This window comes from Dromiciops gliroides, chromosome 2, assembly GCF_019393635.1.
Source record: "Dromiciops gliroides isolate mDroGli1 chromosome 2, mDroGli1.pri, whole genome shotgun sequence".
NCBI classification, from domain to species: domain Eukaryota; kingdom Metazoa; phylum Chordata; class Mammalia; order Microbiotheria; family Microbiotheriidae; genus Dromiciops; species Dromiciops gliroides.
Window position 1 is genome coordinate 241,470,995 of NC_057862.1, and position 24,668 is coordinate 241,495,662.

The following is a 24,668-nucleotide window of genomic DNA, read 5'->3' on the forward strand; positions in this document are numbered from 1 at the left end:
AACAATTCAGGCAAAAAACAGGAACTAGGAAAGCAGGGTGAAAGGAAAAACCAAAATGAAGAAGTAGTAGCAAAATTTTGTCATTTCATCTTCTGGCATTGGATGAAGCACTATGATTAATTTCACTACAAAATTTTAAATGAATAAATGAACTATTTTAACTATTGAAGCAGTAAGAAGAAACAACAAAGGAAGTAGAAAAAATGGACTAGCATCATTTTGTTTAAAGTCAGAACAAGGTAGAAGGTGAAACATTGATTATTAGGAATAATATTTCTTCTTGTTATTCAAATAATTGCACCTGGTACAGTAATCTCAGTATTTTCCTATTATTCCATCAAATTTTTCTTTAATTTTTGAAAGACATTTATTATGTAGGAATATCTATATATCTAGATCTATACATATATAGATATATTTTGGGAGTGGGGTGGGGCAATGAGGGTTAAGTGACTTGCCCAGGGTTACATAGCTAGTAAGTGTCAAGTGTCTGAGGTCAAATTTGAACTCAGGTCCTCCTGATTCCAGGACTGGTGCTTTATCCACTGCGCCACCTAGCTGACCCCAAGAATAGCTTTTTCAACCACAAATTCTGACTGAAAACAGATAATTTCCCCAAAAGCTTCTTCAGTAAAATAATTCTCCAGATTAAATACTTTCTAAAAAAAAATTACAAAAAAGAAAACAAATACAAAATTGTATTTTTAAAATGTTATATAATTTCTCTCAGACTTGTAATTTTAGGGAGAAGGATACAGTGCTTTTTCATAAATGTGTTTACATCTATCTCATTTTACTATAAACTTAAAAACTACAAGTTTTATTAAAATGGTATCTTATCATTTCTTACATAAGAAACTCTAATTTCAATAACTTTGGGTCTTTCATTGAAAGATACATTTGACTAAACTAAATCTTGGTCATTTTTTCATACAAAGTAAGCAATATAATTTTACTTCAGATCTGAAAGTAAACCTATATTAAATTAGAGGCTACTTCTTAACACTGATGATTAGTCATTTTGCTTCTGTTCTCTCCAACATATAAAATGCACTCACCATTGCCACCAAACACATGAATATCCAGTTGTTCACAGAGGTACATCACAAATGTATTCACCTGAGGCAGGAGCCCAACAAAGAACACTATGGGGAAACATAGTGTGAACACTACCCCCCCAAAAAAAGAAATGACGTGAAATTAGATTAATATAAGGATCTTTATAGTAACATATCCCTCAGTTTCTTTTAGGATTATAAAATGGTGACATCTTATTTAGAAGTGACATTTTGATATAAATGATCATTATAAAATGTTAAGCTTCCTAAAAAATAACTAATTTAGCCATTTTAAATGAAAACATTAAGTACACATGGACAGGTGCTTCATTTTTTTTCTGCTTAATAAATATAATGAAAGAGCTTTTTTTTAAAACACTTTAATAAACATTCCTAGTTTTTACTTCTGAGAAACCACTTTTTCCCCTCCACTAGGCAGATTAATATAAAGGATCAAAACACAATTACAGTATGTGAATCTTCCTTGATAGTGCATTCAGTAGCCAGTCTGACTCAGTGAATACTGCTAGTACACTAATAAATCAATGTTGCTGGGTTGTGTTTTTTTTGGTGAGGCAATTGGGGTTAAGTGACTTGCCCAGGGTCACCCAGCTAGTAATTGTTAAGTTTCCGAGGCCGGATTTGAACTCAGGTCCTCCTGAATCCCGGGCCGGTGCTCTATCCACTGTGCCACCTAGCTGCCCCATAAATCAATGTTGATGACATAAGACAATTTAAATATGACTCACCTATAACTAAATCTCTGGCTGACATAAGCAGCAGTGGATTGGTGAAAGCCATTCCATATAACTTGAACCTGGTTGTGGGAAGGTTTCTGCTGCCATAATCCAGGAGCCAAATAAGACCACAACATAAACAGAAATAAACTGGTCTACTATAGGCTATGATGCGATTATGACCCTGGAAATGATAGAAAATAGCTTAGTTACTTAAAATAATTCATTTCATGAAAAATAAGTTTCTTTGATAATACTATATATTATACTATACCTAAGAGCTAAAATATATTCCCACTCACCTTTAAAAATTCTCATCAAGTTTAGACTTATATCAATCACATGAGGCCCTTATGGATCAGTTAATCCACCATATGCCCTATTCACCAGTTTTTGAGAACAACAAAGTAAGGGTCAGAAAGATAAAGTGATTACCCTGTACTCACAGAGATAATGCAGGGATTCAAACTTCCATCCCTGGAATACTCCTCTCTTTCCTCATCTCTAAGTCCTGGATTTCTTGGCTCCTTTCAATCCTCAGCTAACATCCCACCTTCTGCAGGAATCCTTTCCTGGTTCCCCATAGTGCCTGCCCTCTGAGAGTACCTCCAACGTATTCCACATTATACACAGCTGTTTGCATGGTGTCTCTCATTAGACTGTGAGCTCTTTAAGGTCAAGGACTGCTTTTGCCTTTCCGTGTGTCCTGACACAGAGTAAGTGTAATAAATGCCATGTCCTTGGGCACCGCTTGCCCTTTGCACCAAAGGGTTTGGACTAGATGATCTCTCCGAGCCTGCCCAAACCTAAGGACCAGAATCCAGACGTCCTAAAGCTTAGTCCAGTGCTCTTTCCACTACACTAAAGAGTTTCCTGGAGGATAAGGAAAGGAGAAGCATAGCTACCTTTTTTTCTACCTGTTAGTAATGCTTGAGAAGCAATATACAAAGCAATCAAAATGAATGGATAAAATCTATGTCTATCTATTAACTGTATTTATGATACTGATCAGTCAATGAGTTCTTAGGACATGATAGGCACTAGACTAGGTTCAAGGTATATAAAAATGAAAATGAAATCATGGTTACTCTCAAGGAACTTGGATTCTGTAAGGGAAGACCATACATTTTGGAACACCAATATGAAAATAACAATAAGTACAATCAGAAAATGTAATGTTTCACCTAATCAATTCTTATTTAACTGACATCATTCAACTGAAAGATTTGGTAAAAATAAGTTGTTAGAATAATCTTCAATGTTACAACTAGAATTTGCAAATACAAACTAATTATATTACATATTGATAATCTATCTCTATTCCCAAATACCAAATTTGTTGGGAGTTAATAAGAACCTCTCAATGGCATCTCCAGGAATATTTCATGACTCATCAGTGAGGTGGTAGCATTGTGAACCTTCATTTAGGCACTCACACTAAGGTAGGCTTGGCTAAATGCTGTATTTTTTGTGGATTATAACAACTTACATGTCTAGGTGAAGAAGAATCTGGTTGGACACTCTGAAAATGAAACAGAAAGAGTCAAAGTTAGATAAATTACACCCCTGAGGTTCTGTTCACTTTAGAACCATTTTCCAAAATGAAGGCAAGTTTAAGATAAAGAGTAAAATGCAGACATTAATATTTCTACCTGTTAATTCCAATGAATGGGGATTTAGTACCACATATAGATTGATTATCATGGCAAGGAAATTATTTTTCTCTGTGAGACAAACTATAGAAGGATATGTTCAAAATGGTGTATCCAGCTTAGTATTTATGAAGCGATACCTACTAACATATGATCATTATTTCAAAGCTTTAGATAAATAAACTCTTCCTCTAATATAACATGGGTCGCTCTAATATGAATCCTAGTATCATGTTAGTTCTTTCCTATCCCTGGGACTTACAATGATATTTTTTGGTTCTAATATTTAATTCATATTGTCTATTCAGCAAAGACATAAAACTGTAATGTTCACAAGTGAAGCAACACCTTGGTGGAAGAGTGGATATATAATGATGGACATGGTCGTGAAGACCTGAGTTCAAATCATGATTCATAAACCGATTTAACTGTGTAACCCTGGGCAAGTCCCTTAGCTTACCTCAACCTCAATTTCCTCATCTGTAAAATAGGGATGATAATAATAGAAATAAGGAATCATATATTAACAGACATCAACATATATGTTAAACAGGATACACAAAATTGAACAACAGTGTTGGTGTCAGTGCAAATGTTAAAAGACACATAAATGTCTTTTATCCCTTAAGATTTACCAATCTTCCATATCAATATTCAACTCCTCAATTATCAGCTGTTTGAGGTTAATTCCCCACATCTCTATCTCCAGCCCCAAACCAGTATTTCCAGCTTCCTACTAAGCATCTCTTTTCTGCTGATACTTCAAACCATGACTAAACTGAACACACACAGTCTATGACACATCATTCTCTTCCATGCACTCTCTGTCCAGCCAAGCCAACCTAATGTGATTTCTCACACAAATGAACTCAACTTCCCAACTCCACAGCTTTGCCCAGAGCCTTCCCTCATGCCTGGAATAACTGCCTTCTGACCTCATCCTCTTAGAAGTTCTAGTTTTCTTCAAAGCTCAGCTCAAAGTGCACCTCCTCTTTGAGGCCTTTTCCCCAATCACCCTCATCTGCTAGCCTGCTTCTCCCTACCTTTTAGTATCATATCTGTCCTTTGTACTCTTCAACTGTAAGGTCCTTGAAGGCAAAGGCTGCACATTCTTAGATTTAATATTTTCTATAGCAACTAGGTATTCCTTACACTTAAAGAACATTTAACAAATGTTTGCTTAATAAGTCAATGAATGGAGAGGAGAGGCTGTTGTATTCTAGATAAAATTCTATAATTCACAAATTTATCAATGAGCAATGACATTTTTGGAAGTACCTGAAAATCTACTCCACTCAAATCTAAAATGGAAACAATTATAAGGATATGAATCTAGATTCTCTTCTATTTACTCACTTTCTTATTTTATAACAGATGAATAAAAAAAGCATTTATTAATAAGCCTTAGGGCCAAGCACTGTGCTAAGCATAAGGGTGAGAAATACAAACTACAAAAGCAAAAAACTTAGATTCTAATTAAGGAAACAACACAGAGAGGAGTCATGGTCAGGGAAAAGACACCTTAATCCACAAAATATAAGGAGAGAATTAGTTCTTAAGATCTATCCTCAAACACCCTTCTTCAATTACATTCATGTTCTACTCAGTCTACATGTCCTCAATGCCAACTGAGTGCAAGGCTCTCTGACAGGACATAGAGAACACAATGAATCTAGTTAAAGAGACAATATACAGTCAGAGAATATTATTAATTAGGTGCTGGACTCTGGGGTACAGATTAGAAAGCTAAGGGAATTAATAAAAGATTAAGAGCATTAAGGCCTGAGTTAATCAAAGAAGGCAGCTAGATAAATCTTCAAGGAATTATAAGATTTACAAAATTAGAGAAGAAAAATTATGGGAGGAGAGGTCTACAACATGTTATAAGAGGCATGAGGTGTGGAGGAAGGAGGTTACATGCATGCCTGGGTAAATAAGGAGGATTATAATAGGGAGCACTGGGGGATAAGATTGAGAGAGGTATGATTGAATAATGCCTGAAATACCACACTGGAAGCTTGCATAAATTAAGTTCAAGGTTCATCTATGATACTTTCTAATTATGATCATAGACAATTCACTTAACTTTGCTGAGTCTTAGATTCCTCATCTGGAAACTGAAGATAATAACTGCACTGGGCTACCTACCTCACAGGATTGTTTTAAGGAAAGCACTTTATTAACCTTAAGTGGACAAATAAAAGTGAGCCATTATTACTGCTATGGATGATAACAATATTATCATAATTATAACAACAAGGAGAAGAGAGGGATAATTTTAGACAAAAGCAATGGTATAAACGAATTCAGAATGGGAAATTAGCAAAGCATATTTAGGGAACAATATAGTTCATCTGGGAAGAGTCTGAATGGTTCATGTAAAGCACTGAAAGCATGTATTGGGATCGCCTTATGGAGTTTAAACTTAATCCTATAGGTAATGGGAAAATAGCAAAGGCTTTTGAGCAGGAGACTAACACTGCAAATGAAGCATTCTAGGAAGATTAATTTAATAGTACTGTTGGACAGATAGGAAAGGAAAACCTACAAGCAGGAAGCCCAATAAGGAGGCTACAACAATAATTCAGTCATGAGGAACTGGATGAGGATGGTAATAATGGGAACAGAAAGGAAGAGACAGGTTTGAAGGACATTTCACTCAGAATTTTCTCACAGAACTTAGTGACTTAGATAAAAAGGGATCAGGTCAAAGATAACAGACCTTGAAAGTCTGGTTGATAGGATGATACCACAAAGAAAAAGTGGGAAGAACAGAAGTAGTGAAGTCAGGAGTTTGTAGGGAGAAGGTTCTGTTTTAGAATTGATGAGGTGGAGGAGACAGCAAACCATTCCAGTGCCCAGCAGGTGGCAAGAGACAGAGAATTGGTACTTGATGGACGAGGTTAGGGCAGAAAATAAGATGGAAAAATAATCTGTATCCAAGTGAACAGAAAAGTGGGTTAATTCACTGAGAAAGAGGCCATAGAAAGGCAAGAGTGACAAGGACTGACCTAGTTGTGACAAGGAATGACCAGTTGGAGCACAAAAAAAAGGGAAAAGGAATCAGTGGAGACAAACGTAGTAAGAGGTTAGAGAGAATCTGAATATAGTTCATCTAGGAAAGAGTTTTTAAATGGAGAAGGAGGTGGTTTACAGGGCCAAATACTGCAGAAGTCAAAGAATGAACAGTAAGAAAAAGCTTCCAAAATTGGCAATTAAGGGATTACTAATAACTTCGGAAGCAGTAAATGGAATTAAGAAAAAGGAGACAAAAGGAAGGGATCATCTACTTGAGAAAACTGCCAGCAAATATTAGGACAAAAATATGATGATGATGATAACAGCTGACATATATTATTAAGTGACCTTTTAACAACAAATTGTGAGGTAGGCGGTATATCATTTTATAGGTAAGGAAAATGAAGAAGCTTAGAGAAATAGAGTGATTTGCTTAATAAAAGACAGCATGGATTTGAACCTAAGTCTTAACAGTCTAACTACATTACGTGCTCTTTCCACTGTAATACAACACCCAAGAGAGACTTACTTGTTTAAATGCAGAGAGAAAAAGAGCCAAGAAGATAGATGTTAAACTGCTGCTATTGGGACAAGACAAAGAATAAATCAAAGTAGACTGGGACTAGTGGAATTTTGAAATCAAAATGAGGTTGGATAGTTGGAATGGGGAGATAATATGCGACAGATGGTGATGAGTTTTTTTGTTTTTAGTCCTGTGATTTCTGCTGTGTGGATAATTCCCAATGTATATATTGCCCCAATGTACAAACTGGAAACATGGAGAGTAGCCCAGGGCACCAATAGATTGGTCAAGTGATTTGTTCCCCACCCCCAATACATGGCTAAATAGAGTGGGTCACAGGAAGATTTCCAAATTCCAAAGCCAGCTTTCCATACACTACACCATGTTGCCACTTTGTTTCTATATGCTGAGTCAGAAATGACTTTAGGGCATCCAAGTGTAGACATCATATATGGCAGCAAAAGAGCCAAAAGTGCTTAACCAGGCTAGAGACTTAAAACTAAGTGGGGGACTCATTTACATAAAGTTATGCAAATTGTAAAAATTCTCTTCAAGTATTGCTCGCATTATTCTCTCTTTTCTCCTCTGGCTTCTACACTATCAAGAAGAGAAGAAGGGATAATTAGAAAAAACCCCTACATCCTAGCCTTCTATACTGACAATTAATATTTGAACTTTTCATTATCCTCTTCACTCTCTTGGGGAGGTGGGTGCGGGGCAATGAGGGTTAAGTGACTTGCTCAGGGTCACACAGCTAGTAAGTGTCAAGTGTCTGAGGCTGGATTTGAACTCAGGTCCTCCTGAATTCAGGGCCAGTGCTCTATCCACTGTGCCACCTAGCTGTCCCCTCGTCACTCTTTACTGAAGACTCTCAGGGATGTACAGTGAAATTCCAAACTTAATTTGGAGTTTAGGTCTAATATTAGTCCCTTTTCTTAGCAATATCTTGTTGCTAAAAGATACTATCTAAATAGAGGCTTTCCTTTTGTAACTGTAAGAGGAAAAATGATATTTCTGATCATTGGACTTTCTGAAGATAATTCTTTATTTTTTTCAAATTTGATATTTATGCCTAGACCTCTCTGAAAGAGAAACAGGTGTAGGCAGCTAGGATAGTACCTGTACTCTTGATGATTTCTCCTTAATCATTTGAAGCACAATGATTCCAATACTGTCACCCACTCCCATCACTAGGAAAGGGAGGAGAAAATAGGAAATGCTTTATGCCAATGAGTCAAGAAAGAAAAGCAGCCGAGTATGTGCTGACTCTAACACTTTATCTTTTCTGAAAAGACCAACCGAGCTCAGCATAAAGCAACAGGTTTATTTCAGAAATATTTGCTTTTTCAAAGTAAAAACTTGTAGAGGAGGACATGTGCAAGTAAATAAGAATAGGGACTGTGATTTCATTGGCATTGGTAACTAACAAGAGTGGGGAAAAGCTAACAATGCAGATCGGCACCTTCTCAGCAACTTACAATCTTGGAGGGTACCCTAGCACCTTGAAAGGTTAAATGACTTGCTCAGAATCACACAACCAGTTTGTGTCAGAGAGAGAATAAGAATCTGAGTCTTAACAGCAGGAATGGAAAATTACCTATTTGCATTTAACTGCATGAAAGGCAATTAAAGATAGGGAGTTAGTCTCAGATGGAAGAAAACTCAGAGGCCTTTGAATGCCTTCCTCTTCACCTGCCACTTCTGGATACACAGCCAGTCAAAAAAGGATCCTCTTTATCACATGGACATCACATTAAAGAATGTCCTCACGTGCTCTAAAGTCCCTTTAGAAACTGTATTAGAAGCACTCTGTACGTGCTCCTAAATACTGGGCTCATTGGCTAGTCTAGTCTTCTGTTACATAGTTATCACAATTAATGACTTATATTTTTAAAAACCTTCAATGTCTTCTATAGCGTTAACTTTTAAAAATTTAAAGGAGGAAAGCAAGTCTTTAGTCCAGAAATAAATTGCTACCTCCGTTTCCTGTAGCGTCATGTCCTCAAACCATAATCCCTGAATGTTTTTCTTTATACAAATGAAGGTTAATGAAATTGGTGCCCACCACCTCTCAGAGGGAATAGAATTGATCAATTCTCTTTGCTGGCTATAAAAAGGGGTGGTAGAAGAGTTGTTTAATACATTACCCAGAAGCAGAAGGTTCTATTTCTTTGTTGCTCCTCTGGCACTAAAGTAGACATGTAATTACATGTCTACTAAGAACTATGGAAGCACCACTCCCCTCATTCCCTCTTTTTAAAGTAATAAGAAGTCTTTTCTCAGTGTTTTTATATATAATCCTTAGAACACCTAATTTGTACTTAATCAAATCTGAGGAGACGATGCCCTGCACTGAAATCTTTTCACATCATTCTTTTTGTTTGTTTGTTTGTTTGTTTTTTGTGGGGTAATGAGGGTTAAGTGACTTGGCCAGGGTCACACAGCTAAGTTAAGTGTCAAGTGTCTGAGGCTAGATTTGAACTCAGGTCCTCCTGAATCCAGGGCTGGTGCTTTATCCACCATGCCACCTAGCTGCCCCTTTACATCATTCTTATTCTAAAGTTTTCAAAAATTTGATCAGCCTAGGAAAGAATTTCCCCAGAAAGTGATTAGGTTAATGATCGAACTAAAAGCAAAAATGTACCTTTTCCTTATTCAGTTAAAATAATTATTTTGAGTTAATTTTAACAAAATTGAAAGAAGAATCTTTCCAGAGAGTGGTAAAAGATGTATTAAACAGTTTTAGCAAAACGGTTCTTGGAGGTACATAGGGAATTGTTTTGTTCGACAAATCAAAACTGTTAACCTAAAATTTGTACTTCTGTATTTCATCTTTTATATGGAATCTTTGTTTTTGAATCTTATCCATTTTAACTAGAAAAATGCTTGGTCAGAGAACTTTTTGAAGACAAGATAGATCTCTGTACTGTTCTATTTCTCTCTTGAGATGTTTAAAATAATTTAATTAATAAATTTGTTCTGGAAGATTGGTGCCCCAAAATGCAGGGTAGTGAGTATTTCTTCTACAAGACAAATACATGGCCTCAGCTTAAGCTAATAGGTGCCCAACTGGTCAAAACATGCACAAATAGAGAATGTGAGATATTACTTGGAAGAAAAAGGATTATAATTATATTATATAATATATAATTATAATTAGGATTATAAAATATTCATATTTCTGCTTTTAACATATGCCAAAAAATATTCTTTTTGCCTGTCCACTTCTAGAAAAGAGCATTTTAAGAAGTACCAGTTACACATTACCATTTGGTTTTAGGTTTTTGACCTCTGCAAATCCCAACTGCTCTCCACTGTCCAATCCAACTCTAATATCCAAGTAGGCCAAATCCAAAAGTTAACATTTCAGTATGAATCCAATTACATAAATATATATGTACTTCCTTATTCTATCTATCTATTTCTAGCATTAAAAAGGGAAAAATTGGATACCTTAAGTAGTGAGTACTGACAACTGGCTATCACCAGGCAGAACTGGAAGACCCAGATATCCCTGAAGAAGCCTTGTATAAGGAGGACAGATCCCAAAAAAGCAACAAGAATAGCCAGGATGACAGCCAACACATTTTCTAGTATCTCACGATTCCTGAAAAAAAGCAAAAAATTAAACTGAATTAATTAGATTAGTAAGTTCTAGAAACTGGACAGGGGAGAAGAAAGGGAAGTTACTAATATAAAGCTACAATATTTAGCTAGGGATAATTTTCTGGAGCTCTGTATAAATTAGCTACATTCTGGATTACCTTCCATTTTAAAAGAAACTAATGAGAAAATTAGTATATGTTACATTAATCTAAACAGAACATGCCATTAACAGAAATGTTAATATTTTAACACAAAGTTCATACATTTTCATAACAAAGAGAAATTAATTTCACCCCTATTAAAATGTTTTAGAGAGCATGTGACATGCTATAGTGACTATACTATTTGTCAAAATAAATGCTAAGAGTTTAGAAGACTAAAAATGCTAATAAGCAGGTTATCAAAAGAAGTTAAATCTAAAAACTAAATCCTTAAAACATTTTCTTAGAAGACTTAATGCAGCACTGTATTATAAATATCATTACATAAAAGTGTTTGACCCTTGCTAGATACCAACTAAGTCTTTTTCTTGTCTTGATTCAATTTAGAACACAACCTAGTTTCTTTACATTAAACAGAAATTATAAGAATATTACTTGATAGAACACTGATAATTTTCATTGTAATCATGATAGACATCACAATAAGATAAGATATTATAATAAAACATAATTAACATATTTGTGATGATGGCCAGGATATGTGACGGGTTTATAAATAAAGTGAAGGTATTATAGTTGCTGTTTTTCATATTAACAGTTAAAAGGCATTTTTTTTTTGCAGGGCAATGGGGGTTAAGTGACTTGCTCAGGGTCACACAGCTAGTAAGTGTCAAGTGTCTTGAGGCCGGATTTGAACTTGGGTCCTCCTGAATCCAGGGCTGGTGCTTTATCCACTGCGCCACCTAGCTGCCCCAAAAAGGCACTTTAACTTATAAAATAATCTTTACTAACTTGGCTTTGGCTACAAACAGATGTGAAACCTCCTAATCATTATATACAGCTATACTCTCATAGTTTGGTATTGAGGAGTAGCATTTAATTGTACAACTTCATATTAAGGAGAACCATCACTTGTGAAGGAGCTAAGAGTTGCTGGATTCATGGATAGATTTATCCCTTCTGATCTTGCCTATTTATAACAGTCACAGAACATTGGAGGGGGGGGCGCGGCAGGGCAATGAGGGTTAAGTGACTAGCCCAGGGTCACACAACTTGTAAGTGTCAAGTGTCTGAGGCTGGATTTGACCTCAGGTCCTTCTGAATCCAGGGCTGGTGCTTTATCCATTGTGCCACCTAGCTGCCCCCTACAGGACATTTTTTTTAAATGAACTTAGGATGACTATAGAAAAATATAGAGTAGGGAGCCACAAATAACATCATTTGAATATGATGAAAACATTCCCATTGATACAGGGTAAGCATATTTAGAGGTAGACAAGACATCTAGCCCAATACTCTCACTTTACAGATAAGGAACCTGCGGTTCAGAGAAGTTATAAGATTTGCCCACGGTCACTGAGGTTAGGTGGTTGTTGTTTGTCCTTCATTCTGAAAGAGGACCATGACATCAGGAGGTGGTATCATGACTTGCACTGAACTGGATTAAGTGAGTGAGGGCTGTGCAAGGTCACCAACCTCACTCTCTCCTCCAGAGCCATCTGAGTCCAGGAACAAAATATACACCAGGACAACTGGAGGTTGCCTCAGATGTTTAAGGCAATTGTAGTTAACTGACTTGCCTTGGGTCACAGAGCAAGTGTCTGAGATGAGATTTGAACTAATGTCCTCCTGCCTCCAGGGCCAGTGCTTTAAGCACTACACCACCTAGCTGCCCTAATGCCCTAGTGCCCATGGTCACTGAGTCAACTAAGTAATAAAGCCAGGATTTAAACCTAAATCTATTGCATATAACTTTATACTATCAATCATTTATTAGACACCATTCTAGTCACTGAGAACAAAAGCAAAAAATGAAACAGTTCCTAGCCTGAATGAACTTACATTTTATTGGAATGCTTCCACTCTCATTAATAGTTTATTTGTAACCAAAGGGGGCCCCTATTTTTATTACAATCAAAAAGCAAAGCTAGGCGTAACTTACAAATCCCATTTTCTCACCTATCAAACAGGGCTAGAAGAGTAAGTCTGTCAAAGTTAATGCCGATCCAAAGTTGGGGCAGAATCCAAAAGCGGTAATAGTGCTCTACTTTTTGGGCAGCTTCTTCTTGTGGTTGCATATGTTCCTGCAGGTCAGGGCTTAAATCTATGTCTTGTTGCTCCAACAAATCTGGATCAATAGTCAACAGTCTATTCAATCGAATCTGGGGAAGAGAGAGCTATAAGAAGGTTAACATTGAAACTACATATTAGTTATAATATATCCAACTCACGATTCAAGAGTGGACTATCCAGTTAATGAACCTGAATAATCCAAGATTATCCAGTTTCATTTCTTTTCTTCCTCAGATAACTCCTGCCATCTTTGGGATATTTCACTTATTATTAGTAATTCAAGAAAGAAAGAACCAGAAGGTAGAAAACATGAAACTTCCATCACCAAATAGTTCTTTGGTAAAAGGCTTAAAGATTTAACAAGGAGGGGTTTGAAAAATGATAGTTTTTTTTGGGTTCATTTGTGAATTTCTATTAAAACTTCCAAACACTAAAACCACTACAAATTCTTCTGTCCTACCTAATGATTATTTATAATGAAGCTATGGTGTCTCTTCAGCAAATAATTGTGGCATTCTTCATACCAAATCTCAATTCTTTTGGCTTAATTTTGATGCTTTGACATTATTTCTTCACAACATGGCATTTAGGCCACCCACTCAACCATTACTTAAAAACAACAACAACAACAACAACAACAAAAACACTACATTTTCACTTTTTGTTGACCATTTACTTCCCAGATTCCCTCATCTCTGAAAATGACCAATCTACTAGACTGTCTATAAACTTAGGATTTTGCTTTAGCAATGGGAAAAAAAAAGTTTGTTTGCAACCCTTTCCCCTCACAACTTGGTTTCTAAAAATTGTTGTAAGAAAAATTAAAAGTCTTTGCTCTTCTCAACATCAACTCTGAATCTGATTTGGTCAAATAATTTTTCTTTCTATAATTGACACTTATTCCTCAATATATTCATAAATGCAACTCTCTAATATCTGAAATTATCTTTCCTCTCCTTTCTGCTAATCTATATCCCTCAAATCCTTTAAGACCTTGCTCATAACTGACCCCTCTTCCATCATTAGCACCAATCAACCCCATCCTATTCTATCACATCAGAATTTGGTGTTCCTTCAGCAATTATATACAATGAAGCAATCAATCAATTTCTTAACCTATTTGCTAAGTACTGTGCTGGGCACTAGGGATACAAAGACAAAAATCAAACAGCTGTCCCTCAAAGAGCTTACATTCCATCTATATAGTAGCTAGTACTACATTAACTTGAATTTTTTGTTTCATAAAGTTTTTATGTGAATTTATATCTCCAACTAGATTAAAATCTACTGTGGTAAAAATTATTTGTGGTAAAGATTAACATTCCTGTTTTTATCTTAGAGGCTCCTTTCTTATTGTCCTAGGAGAAATATCTAAAAAGGGCAGTTCAGAGGGGAGGGTTAAACCTATAAGGTCCCTCATATTTCCGGGACCCAAGTATTAAGGCGTCACCCAAATTACGCTCCGTATATCAAATATTGGCCCTCACACTACCTGAGGCTTAAGGAGATATTATTTACTATATATTTTTTTAATCTCACAAAGCCAAAGTATGGTTTTGTTGTTGTCATTCAATTGTTCAGTTGTGTCTAACTCTTTGTGACTCCATGGACCATAGCATGCCAATGCTATCCATGGAATTTTCTTGGCAAAGATACTGGAGTGGTCTGCTATTTTATTTTAATATTGTTGACTTAAAGTCTTTTAAGAAATTTAGAGAGAAAGCATACATTTAGAAATCCCCAAGTCAACCTTTAAATTTTATTGGTCTACAAATAAGTGTAACTTATAAAGTTCACTTTATAAAATAATAGTATAAGAACAAATGTGAGATAAGAACACAGCAACTGCATCTTCATTAATCCACTTATATTTCACCAAACCTCAAAGTTACATCAACTTGTAAACACAAATATAAAACCTACCACATCATGTGGATAAAATCGAACTGAGGTAGAACTGGATACATGAGAGTCCGTGTCACTAAAACAAAATGAGAAACATTTCAGTTTATAAATAGTTTTTGTAAGCAATTCTCTAGAAGAGATGTGTGCTTACATAGTAATTTTGCCATTTGTAAGTTCCAAAACAGTAATTTAATAAACAGATACATGATTCAAAATAAGTTTCCATAGTGCAACTATTTTCATATTTTAAATGTCCAAGCTAATTCTAACTTTTATGGTACAACTTTTTTCTTTCAGTCATGTTAATGACTGAAATTTCAAATTCCCCTGGACTCTTTGAATCCGTACACAATGCTAGTTTAATCAGAAGTTTTATTAATTATAATATAATAAATACTATGCCAGCTAGAAAAGGTATTAAGTCACAAGTTTCAATGATTTTTTCACTTTAGCAGAGTGTACTTTGATATTTGATTTTTTTAAAAAAGATACTATTTCTATATATTATACCCATCAGGAATAATAAACTAGGATTATAGGGCTCTTAAATGTTCTATTCTTTCATTTTACAACCTGAGGAAATAGAGGCCCAGTGGAGTTAAGTTGCCTTCCTAAGGTGATAGAGCTAATGTAAAGCAGAGCCAGCAGCACGAGGTCCTCTCACTAAATCCAGTGCTCTTTCTACTATACTATGATATCTCTCACATGGCTGGCCAGAAGTGGTCAAATGACCTTAGAGCAGAAGATGAATCATTGAACTTAAAGTCAGAAGGGACCTGGGTTTGATTTTGGCTTCTCCCATAGCGCCAAGAGCAAGAGACTTGATCTTTCTAAACCTCAGTTTCCACTCTGTAAAATAGCAATAAAAACTTCTGGGATCTATTTCATAGGGTTATTTTAAGGTTCAAATGAGATAATGTAGCAAAGCACTTAAGAGTCCTACAGAAATGTCATAAAGTTCAATTATCCTAATACTGGTTAATACCCTTGTAACAAGCTAATTTAATTTAAACCATATACAAACATACAGACACCCTTTAATGATGTATAACTTCAAAGATAACTAATTATTAAGACAAAGTTTTAACAGAAAAAAGGTCTTAGAACTTTAACCTAATCTCAGTCACTTAGGGAAAGGGTAATTGAGAGGAGGCAGAAAAACATACAACTTGAGGGATCCTGATTAGCAATGATAAATCACTTATAGAAACAAGATTTCACTCCAGACACCTGGAATATACTAAAAACTCATTTCCATCTCTATTCAAAATTCAGCTCAGCAGCCACTTCCTCAAAGAAGCCTCTGATCTTCCCTACTGAAAGTTGTCCCTCCATCCTAAATCTGGTTTATCTTGATCTCCTTTTTGCCTTATGACACAATTCCTTGTACACTTATTTGTATACATGTCATTTCTCCCTAAGAGATGACAAACTCCTTGAGGGTTGGGATGGTATCTATTTTTCATGTAGCACCTAGTGCTTCCACAGAGTAAACACTTAATAAATCTGTTACTGAAAATGAATTTGCACCCACACCCCACCATTGATGTCACATTTTCTGTATTTCATTCCTAAGAAAAATACAAAATGTGAAAAAATATCCTCATTTTCAGAAATGTTCTACATCCAACCTGTGATAAATACGGGCTAATTATTTTATTTTGTATATTTCTTTCTTTCTTTTTTTTTTTTGGTGAGGCAATTGGGGTTAAGTGACTTGCCTACTAGGGTCACACAGTTAGTAAGCGTCAAGTGTCTGAGGCCGGATTTGAATTCAGGTCCTCCTGAATCCAGGGCCGGTGCTTTACCCACTGCGCCACCTAGCTGCCCTAATTATTTTATTAAAAATAAACACAAGGGGCAGTTAGGTGGCACAGTGGATAGAGCACCGGCCCTGGAGTCAGGAGGACCTGAGTTCAAATCCGGCCTCAGCCACTTGAGACTTACTAGCTGTGTGACCCTGGGCAAGTCACTTAACCCCCATTGCTCCACAAAAAAAGCCCAACAACAAAAAACCAAAAACAAACCACACACAAAAAACACATTTAGCCCTCAGGAAATGTGATTTTAAAAAGAAGGAAAAAAGGTTGATGACATGCAATTTAAATTAAAGGATTTTATTGTAAATATAATTTTCCATATAAATATAATTCAGCACCAACTCAGAAAATGTAGCTAAGTTCTGAAACCATATAACAAAAGAATTCTCCCTCACTAGAAAAAAATCTTATTTTTAAAATATTTCTTCCCAATTTCCAAGGGAAGTTACTAACTTAAAAAAAAAAAAACCTCTTCAGAAAATAAACTCTGACAAATTAACTAAATTTGCATAAATATGAAGGATTTTATAACCGTATTTATGATTCAAGGCTCAGAAACTTCAAAGCATTTGGCTAAAAAAGAAATAAACAAATGTTAATAATTGGAAATTGAATTTGCACACACCAGATATTGGATGCTCTTCTTGCTGCTGGTTCAAAATTCACAAGTGACATGTCACAGCCACCAGTCTCATAAAGTGTAGAAGAGAACTTACCTACCAAAAAAAGGAGGGAAAGGGGAAAGAAAAAGAGCCATTAGAATACAGGTGAAGCTCCCACTTCCCCCTTTGCCCTATATATAGCTTATATAAGTTAAATAATGAGAAAAATATGACATAAAATTCTACAGGTCAACATAAATCATCAGCGTATAAAATTTAACATAGTGTAAATGGAAATGAATATCATAAGTCAGAACTTCAACCTAGGGTATTAAAATGGAATCAAAGTAAAGATACTTTGTCAATTTTGCAGTTGTTTCTAAAATGTATTTATCTCTAATTTTAACCTAACAAACTCAGTACAACAAATCTAGATAATATCAAATGAATTTAATATTCCTTACAGATGATCTAATTTAGTTGCCAATAATGTCAAGAGGCAATTATACTGAAAGGCTGCTTTAAGTTTGATATGAAATAAAATTCCAAGTTAACTTCACTGCTTTCAAATTTAGAGTTTTGTAAGAAGAAATGGTTCATCAAAAGACTGATCAATTATGCTAACATCGACATTAGTTTTAGATTAAAATTAGTTAATAGTACAATAATTTTCTAATCTATCACAAATCACATGACTGGAAATTTAAGAAAATTTAGCAACAATAACTGAAACACTGGCCAACCCCAAAACTCCCACAAAAAATATTTTTAAAATGACAATTGTCTTAAGTAGATTACATCTTAAGCAACAATTACAATGAACTCAGTGGGACAAATTATTTTGTTGTAATGGAAATTTGTTTATGTAAAAAATACTGCTCTAAATAATAATCTGAAGGATTTCCAGGTGCTCAAAAGATACTTAAATAGATAGTGTTTGTTTTACTCCAAATTCATGAATTCACTTATAAAGTGAATTTCCCCCAAAGCAAACTCCCCCAATAATACAGATCAGAAAGAGTTACAATATCATAGAGTTGTCTGAGTCACTGAGAAGTTAAGTGACTAGCCCTGGGCTAATAAAGACAAGAGAATGGACTTCAAATCTTCTTGACTCTAAGACCAGTTTTCTATCCACTAAACCAAGGTGCCTCTGCTCCAACCTGAGTGTACCAAAAAAATCCTTCAAACCCAGTAACACCCCCCACACCCCCTCCCCCCGAAGGTACAACGAATATACTCCTCTCTCTTCCCTCAGTTTGCTGGATTCTTTGGTCTATTTAAGTAACTATGATTTCTGAGATAGGAGGGTGAAGGGAGTTGAAAACAAGTTCAACTCTTTTCTCCTTTCCCTAGCTATAACAATCAAGATTATTATTAAACAAGAGACTTTTTGTTTGTTTTGCAGGGCAATGGGGGTTAAGTGACTTGCCCAGGGTCACACAGCTGGTGTGTCAAGTATCTGAGGCCGGATATATCCACTTCACCACCTAGCTGCCACCAAAAAAATATAATTTTAAAGGATATTGCAATAATTTAGGTGAGCCCCAAAGAAGAGACTTTTTTTTTAAAGGCAATGGGGGTTAAGTGACTTGCCCAGGGTCACACAGCTAGTAAGTGTCAAGTGTCTGAGGCCGGATTTGAACTCAGGTACTCCTGAATCCAGGGCCGGTGCTTTAACCACTGCGCCATCTAGCTGCCCCAAGAAGAGACTTTTAAGGGACAGCTAGGTGGCGCAGTGGATAGAGCACCAGCCCTGGATTCAGGAGGACCTGAGTTCAAATCTGCCTCTGACCCTTGATACTGACTAGCTGTGTGACCCTGGGCAAGTCACTTAACCCCAATTGCCTCAAAACAAAAACAAAAAACAAAAACAAAACAAACAGAAGAGACTTTTAGAAAAAAACTTATTTTGAAACTTTTTTAAAAAAGCACTTTTACTTTGGGCCTTGAGCCTAACAGATCTCTCTTAGGTTAGTGGAAAAGTATTCTTTGAAATCCATAAAAGAATGATTATCCATTTTGTAGACTAACCAGAGTGTTTTTTGGTTTTAAACACTTCATTTGTATATCAGCAACTTTACCAGATATTGAAGAGAAGAACTAAACTATAAGCAGTAGTCAGTCTGGCTACTTCCCAGCAGTTTTAATTAAAGGTGTTTTGTTTTATATGGAGAAAGGAGAACAGGATTGTATCAAGTGGATAGTAGAATGATGAAAACAAAATTCAATTAGTGGGTTTTTTTTGCTAACATTTAAAAACCAGAGATCATATGTAAAGTATTACTATTCCATGCAACATCTGTTTTCCCATTGGCATCAGAAAATTAAGAACTGTTTAGTCTACCAACTTTCTGTCATCTTCCAAATTATTAATCAAAATTTATAGTTAACATGAGTAGAATGTATAAGCCTTTGTTAAACTGATATTCAAATATAAAACAACTCAAATATTAAAGAGGATAAAGAAAATGCATAAATTGGGATGTATAAAATAGTAAATGCTTTAGACTTTAGAATTAAGTTTTATGAATAATGTAATATAATCTAAATATATAAGATCTCCATGGTAATACGAATATTGGGATTATGTGATAAGAATCATCCAGCAATATTCCTCAATAGTTTTCTATTTTATAAATTGTTGTTTTTTAAAGTGAAAAAGGATCTTACTATCACATAAAGTAAAGTCTCTGACTGGGCTGACCCAGCACTGAAATTGAGCACTGCTTTTATAGAGAGGAGAAAGCATCATCCATATGAAGGCAAAGGTATTTTGACTGAAGAGGTGGGATTAGTGCTGCCTCAGCTCCTCCCTAAGTAATTTGATTGGCCTACCTTTCAAATGGAGAGAGGAGCTAAATGAGCATGCCTGGCAGCTGCTGCCCTGTACTCAAAGAAGAGTAGCAGCAAGGAGATAGATACTGCTACTATTAGAGCAAATGCCCTCTCCTACAGGACCACCCACCCTAACGTCAGCAAGGTTGAAAGATGGGGTCACTCATCTTTAAAATAGGGTTGAGGGGTAGGAAGAATGGACTGGGGGAAGGGGAAGGGAAGAGGTGGCATGGGGAGAGGTAGTTCACATGAAAGAAACAAGAAAAAAGCTTATGCAGGGGAGGGGAAGAGGGGGAAGGAGTGGGGGAGTGAGTGAACCTCACTATCATCAGAACTGGCTCAAAGAGGGAATAACATACATACTCCAGCGGGTATAGTAATATATTTTTGTCCTGAGGAAAAGTGGGAGGAGAAGGAGATGGGGGCAGGGGGGAAGAGGGGAAGGAGGGAAGGGAAGTTTGCAGGAGGGAGCTGTAAAAAGCAAAACACTTTAGAGGAAGGTGAAGATGTTCGGCATAACACCACATGTATGACATATATTGAATTGCTTGATTTCATAGAGTTGAGGAGGGAGGGAGGAAGAAAAATTTAGAAAACAGAATTAGCTCAAAGGCCTTAACCTCATCAGAGTGGACTCAAGGAGGGAATAACACACACCCAACTGGGAAGAGTAATCTATTTAACCCTACAAGAAAGCAGGAGGGGAAGGGTGAATGAAGGGAGGGTAGAGCAGGGGAAGGGGAAGTCGGTAGCAAAACACTTTTGAAGAGGAATAGGGCAAAATAAAATAGACAATAGAGTGAATATCATTGGAAGGGAATGGGATGGAGAGAAAGTTATGATGATTGACTACAATGTCAAAACGTATGGTACCTACTCTGCTGGGCTATTGTGAAGAAAATTCTGTCAAGTTCAAGGTACTATATAAAAATTATGATGAACAGGATGCTATCAGAAAAACCTGGAAAGACCCACATGAACTGAAACAGAGAGAAATGTACTGTATACAAAATAACAGCATTAGTGTAAGATGATCTGCTGGGAAGCACATGGTTATTTTCAGCAAGGCAATGATCCAATATAACTCTGAAGAACTTATGAAAATCGCAGTCCATCTACAGAAAAAGAATTGATGGTATCTGAAAACACAATTTTTTTTGACAATTCTTTAATCTGAAGTTTTGTTTTTATCTGTTTTCTCTCACAAACTAGCTAATGTAAAATTGTTTTCTATGACTACTCATGTATAATTTATATTGAATTGTTTGAGTTCTTGGGTTGGGGTGGGAAGGGAGGGAGGAAGAGAAGTTGGGAACACAAAGTTTAAAAATAAAATTATGTCAAAATTTGCTTTTACATTTAATTCAGAAAAATAAAATTCTTTAAAAAAAAAGAAAGATGGGGTCACTTCAGAATGACTGCATTAGTGACTGAGTTTACATAATATTCCTCCTTTGGTGTTAACCTGACTCATGGTACAGCACCACAATCAGATCTATATTGTTCTTTTATTCTCAACCACACCATCCTAATCTCAGCTGCTTGTGCCAAATCAATTTGAGCATGCATCAATGACTATAAACTAGGGGATTTAAATTCATAATAGGAAACAAGTATAATGTGTATCACAGAAATCATAATCCCATGTTTCCTTTAATATCCTAAAAGCCAAACAAACTTAGTTAAACAGAGTCCTAATCTCATACATCCCTTAAGGAAACAAAACCTAGTTAAATAGGCTCTACAGGTAAACTAAGTCAAGTTGCAGAGTAAACTACTTAGAGGACTCACAAGGTACTAAATTGAGAGAGGAGATTTACATATCACCAAGGTCATATAAGAAACCCAAACTTTTCTAATCACATTTCCCCCAGCATATTGCCTTAATACCAAATAGAAAATGTATTTTCCATTAAGTTCTGATCTACCACAATTATCCTAATAGGAGAACATATCTCACTTTAAATGAAACCACATTATCATTTAGTTCCAGAACAAACTTTAACCAGATTAAATTTGGATTTATAATAACCAATGGGTAATCATTAAAAAAATCTCACTTTTCTCAAAGGTCATTAGCTGAAGCACCTCAAATTTCAGACCCTACTGCTTTCAGTTAGCTCATGTTCAAAAAAATTCCTGGCAGCCCTCTCACCTCCTTATAACCTTTTTTGGCAGGGGAAGGTCCTTTAATGTCACCCAATGAGCCAAATCAATTCCTTTGTGTTGGGATACTTTATTTGTTGTTGTTAAGTCATGTCCAATTCTCCTAGACCCCATTTGGGATTTTCTTGGCAAAGATATTGGAGTGGTTTGCCATTTCCTTTTCCAGTTCATTTTACAGATAAGAAAACTGAGGCAAAGAGACTTAAATGACTTGCCCCAGGTCACATAGTGTCTATTCGAACTCGGGTCTTCCTGACTCCAAGTCTGGCACTCTATCCATTATACCACCCAGCTGCCCTCTAATATTTTAAGGGGGTAGATAAAGTATACTTCAGAAGTACCTACTATTCTTTACAGTTTAAACTCTGGGAAGCCCTCAGGAGGTTGATGAAGTAGTTCCACCAATCAGTCTCACAATTCCATCTCCTTCCTTTAGAGCTCTCTTAAACTTTCTTCCTTTATTGTTATATTTCTGTTAGACTTTGATTGAAGTCTACCAATTCTGAAACTATCCTTTCATTTACACTGATTTCTCACTTCTCTTTACCTTCACTATTTTCTTAAATCCATCTCATCTTGTTTCTTAATCATATTCTAGTCTAACATTTCACTGAATCTCTTTTATATAATATATTCCTTATATAATACCAATTTTTTACTTCTGAAGTTGTGCAGTCTATTTCAATTTAGATGATTTAGCTACTACTTGCCTAAATAATTAAATTCTGTTGAATCATTTCAAACTACCTCCAGTTATGTTTATTCTCTAGGAGTTGAAATTCAACTTCTATTAGAACAAAATGTACCACCCTAGAGGAAGGGTTGACACGAAATCTTAATCCCAGCTGCAAAACTCAAAAATCCAGTAAAACATTTTAGCAGCTACAAAAAACTTTAAACCACAATTTGGAAATTTACAGTAAAGATATTATAGTTTGGTTATAAATTTTAGTCTCTAGCTCATGTTCAAAAACATGAACTCTGTGTAATGCCATACATTTCTACAAACCAGGAAAAAGACTCCCTTCCTTTTCTTGTCTTTATCTCTGAAATCTCCAACCTGGTGAAGGTTGCGAAGGTAGAAAGAATCTCCACTGCCTAAAGCTGGGAGAGATGTTTTGAGATTCCACCCTTCTAAGGTCCCTTTGTCTGTGCTTGTCTCACCACTAGAGAACTTCTGAAGTGGAAGGTCCATCAAGCCCACCTCACATTGCTTCCTTTCTGGGGCCCATCAAAATCTTTACTTCCATCTTCTCTGATTATTCTCTACCAAAAAAAAAAATTTAAGAATTCCATGATTTTTTCCGCCTTCCTTAGGTTCTAGTTTTTTCAGATCTGGTTTTAACAGTCACAGATGATAATAACCAAAAGTGCCATATTTATCTGGCCAAATTTGTTTCTCATAATTATGAACCCTAGTTTCCAAGGACATTCCCTGTCAAACTGGCAGTCTTTCCTTTTACAACAGCTTGCCTAATAGGGAATCAGCAGGAGGCTTATTCTGTGCCAATCTCATATTGGTACTTGTATTCCCTTATCCTTTTTGTTTCTGGGAAACCTAATGCTGGGCCTGTATTCACCAGCTGCCCTTTTCTGCTCCTTCATGCATTAATGGAAAGAATGTTTGCATATGGGAATTATTTCTGCTTATCCTTGCTGAGTCTGGGGGAGTTAAACTGTCCAATCACTTCATGGCTAACTAACCACTACTGAATCCATTCAGACCAGCTATTAGGCAAAGGCCTGAGTGCAGGCTGGGGGGGGGTTTGGGGGGGGGGGGTAGAGTAGGGTTCTTCTAAGTGACAGTCACAGGCAAAGGTCCTCAAAAAAATCTCCCTGACTTGCCAGATTTTTAAAAGGAAAATTCTGTGTTTAGGCCTTTGCCCTATTTAAAAAGACAAAATTCAAGAATATAAAGCTAAAAAGAAATTTATTAGCATACTAAGGCAGGACATGTTGGGGGGTCAGCCACTCAGCTGACCAACATTCCTTAATAATTTTTAAAAAGCACAATAAAAAATAGTCTTAGGAAAAAAGGATAGGGGCAGCTAGGTGGCGCAGTGGATAAAGCACCAGCCCTGGATTCACGAGTACCTGAGTTCAAATCCAGCCTCAGACAATTGACAATTAACTAGCTGTGTGACCCTGGGCAAGTCACTTAACCCTCATTGCCCTGCCAAAAAAAAAGAAAAAAGGATATAATTTTACTTCTGCCACTATATTGTTAGTTTCCCTTAGAGCTCTATCAACCAAACAGTGTTAAGGAACTGTGATTTAGTAACTTGTCCAACTAAGGGTTACAATGTGAACCTACTTAAGTCTTCATAACTTCAACTCCAGCACTCTAAACAAAATACCATGCTGGCTTTTAATATCACAAATCAATCAAAATACATTTATTAAACAAGTACTACTGAGCCCATGCCAGAAAGAAAGAAAAAAAACTACAACAATCCCTGCCCTCCATGAGCTTACATTCTATCAGGGGAAATATACACATTAAAATATG

The 24,668-nt window shown here is 36.0% G+C and overlaps 1 protein-coding gene across 5 annotated transcripts in view; it reads right to left on the bottom strand.

Annotated features, from left to right (window-relative positions):
• The window catches only part of PCNX1 (pecanex 1), a 212,978-nt gene that overhangs the window by 69,999 nt on the left and 118,311 nt on the right, over window positions 1-24,668 (bottom strand). For 3 of the 5 annotated variants that reach the window (XM_043989027.1, XM_043989025.1, XM_043989024.1), the window contains 7 exons: window positions 17,179-17,269; window positions 14,752-14,809; window positions 12,715-12,932; window positions 10,442-10,595; window positions 3,285-3,317; window positions 1,808-1,979; window positions 1,059-1,169 (listed from right to left, as the gene is read on the bottom strand). In XM_043989027.1, coding sequence (XP_043844962.1) covers window positions 1,059-1,169; window positions 1,808-1,979; window positions 3,285-3,317; window positions 10,442-10,595; window positions 12,715-12,932; window positions 14,752-14,809; window positions 17,179-17,269 — 837 coding nt within the window. The remainder of the gene's footprint in view (window positions 1-1,058; window positions 1,170-1,807; window positions 1,980-3,284; window positions 3,318-10,441; window positions 10,596-12,714; window positions 12,933-14,751; window positions 14,810-17,178; window positions 17,270-24,668) is intronic. The other 2 variants (XM_043989028.1, XM_043989026.1) reach the window with 1 other exon arrangement.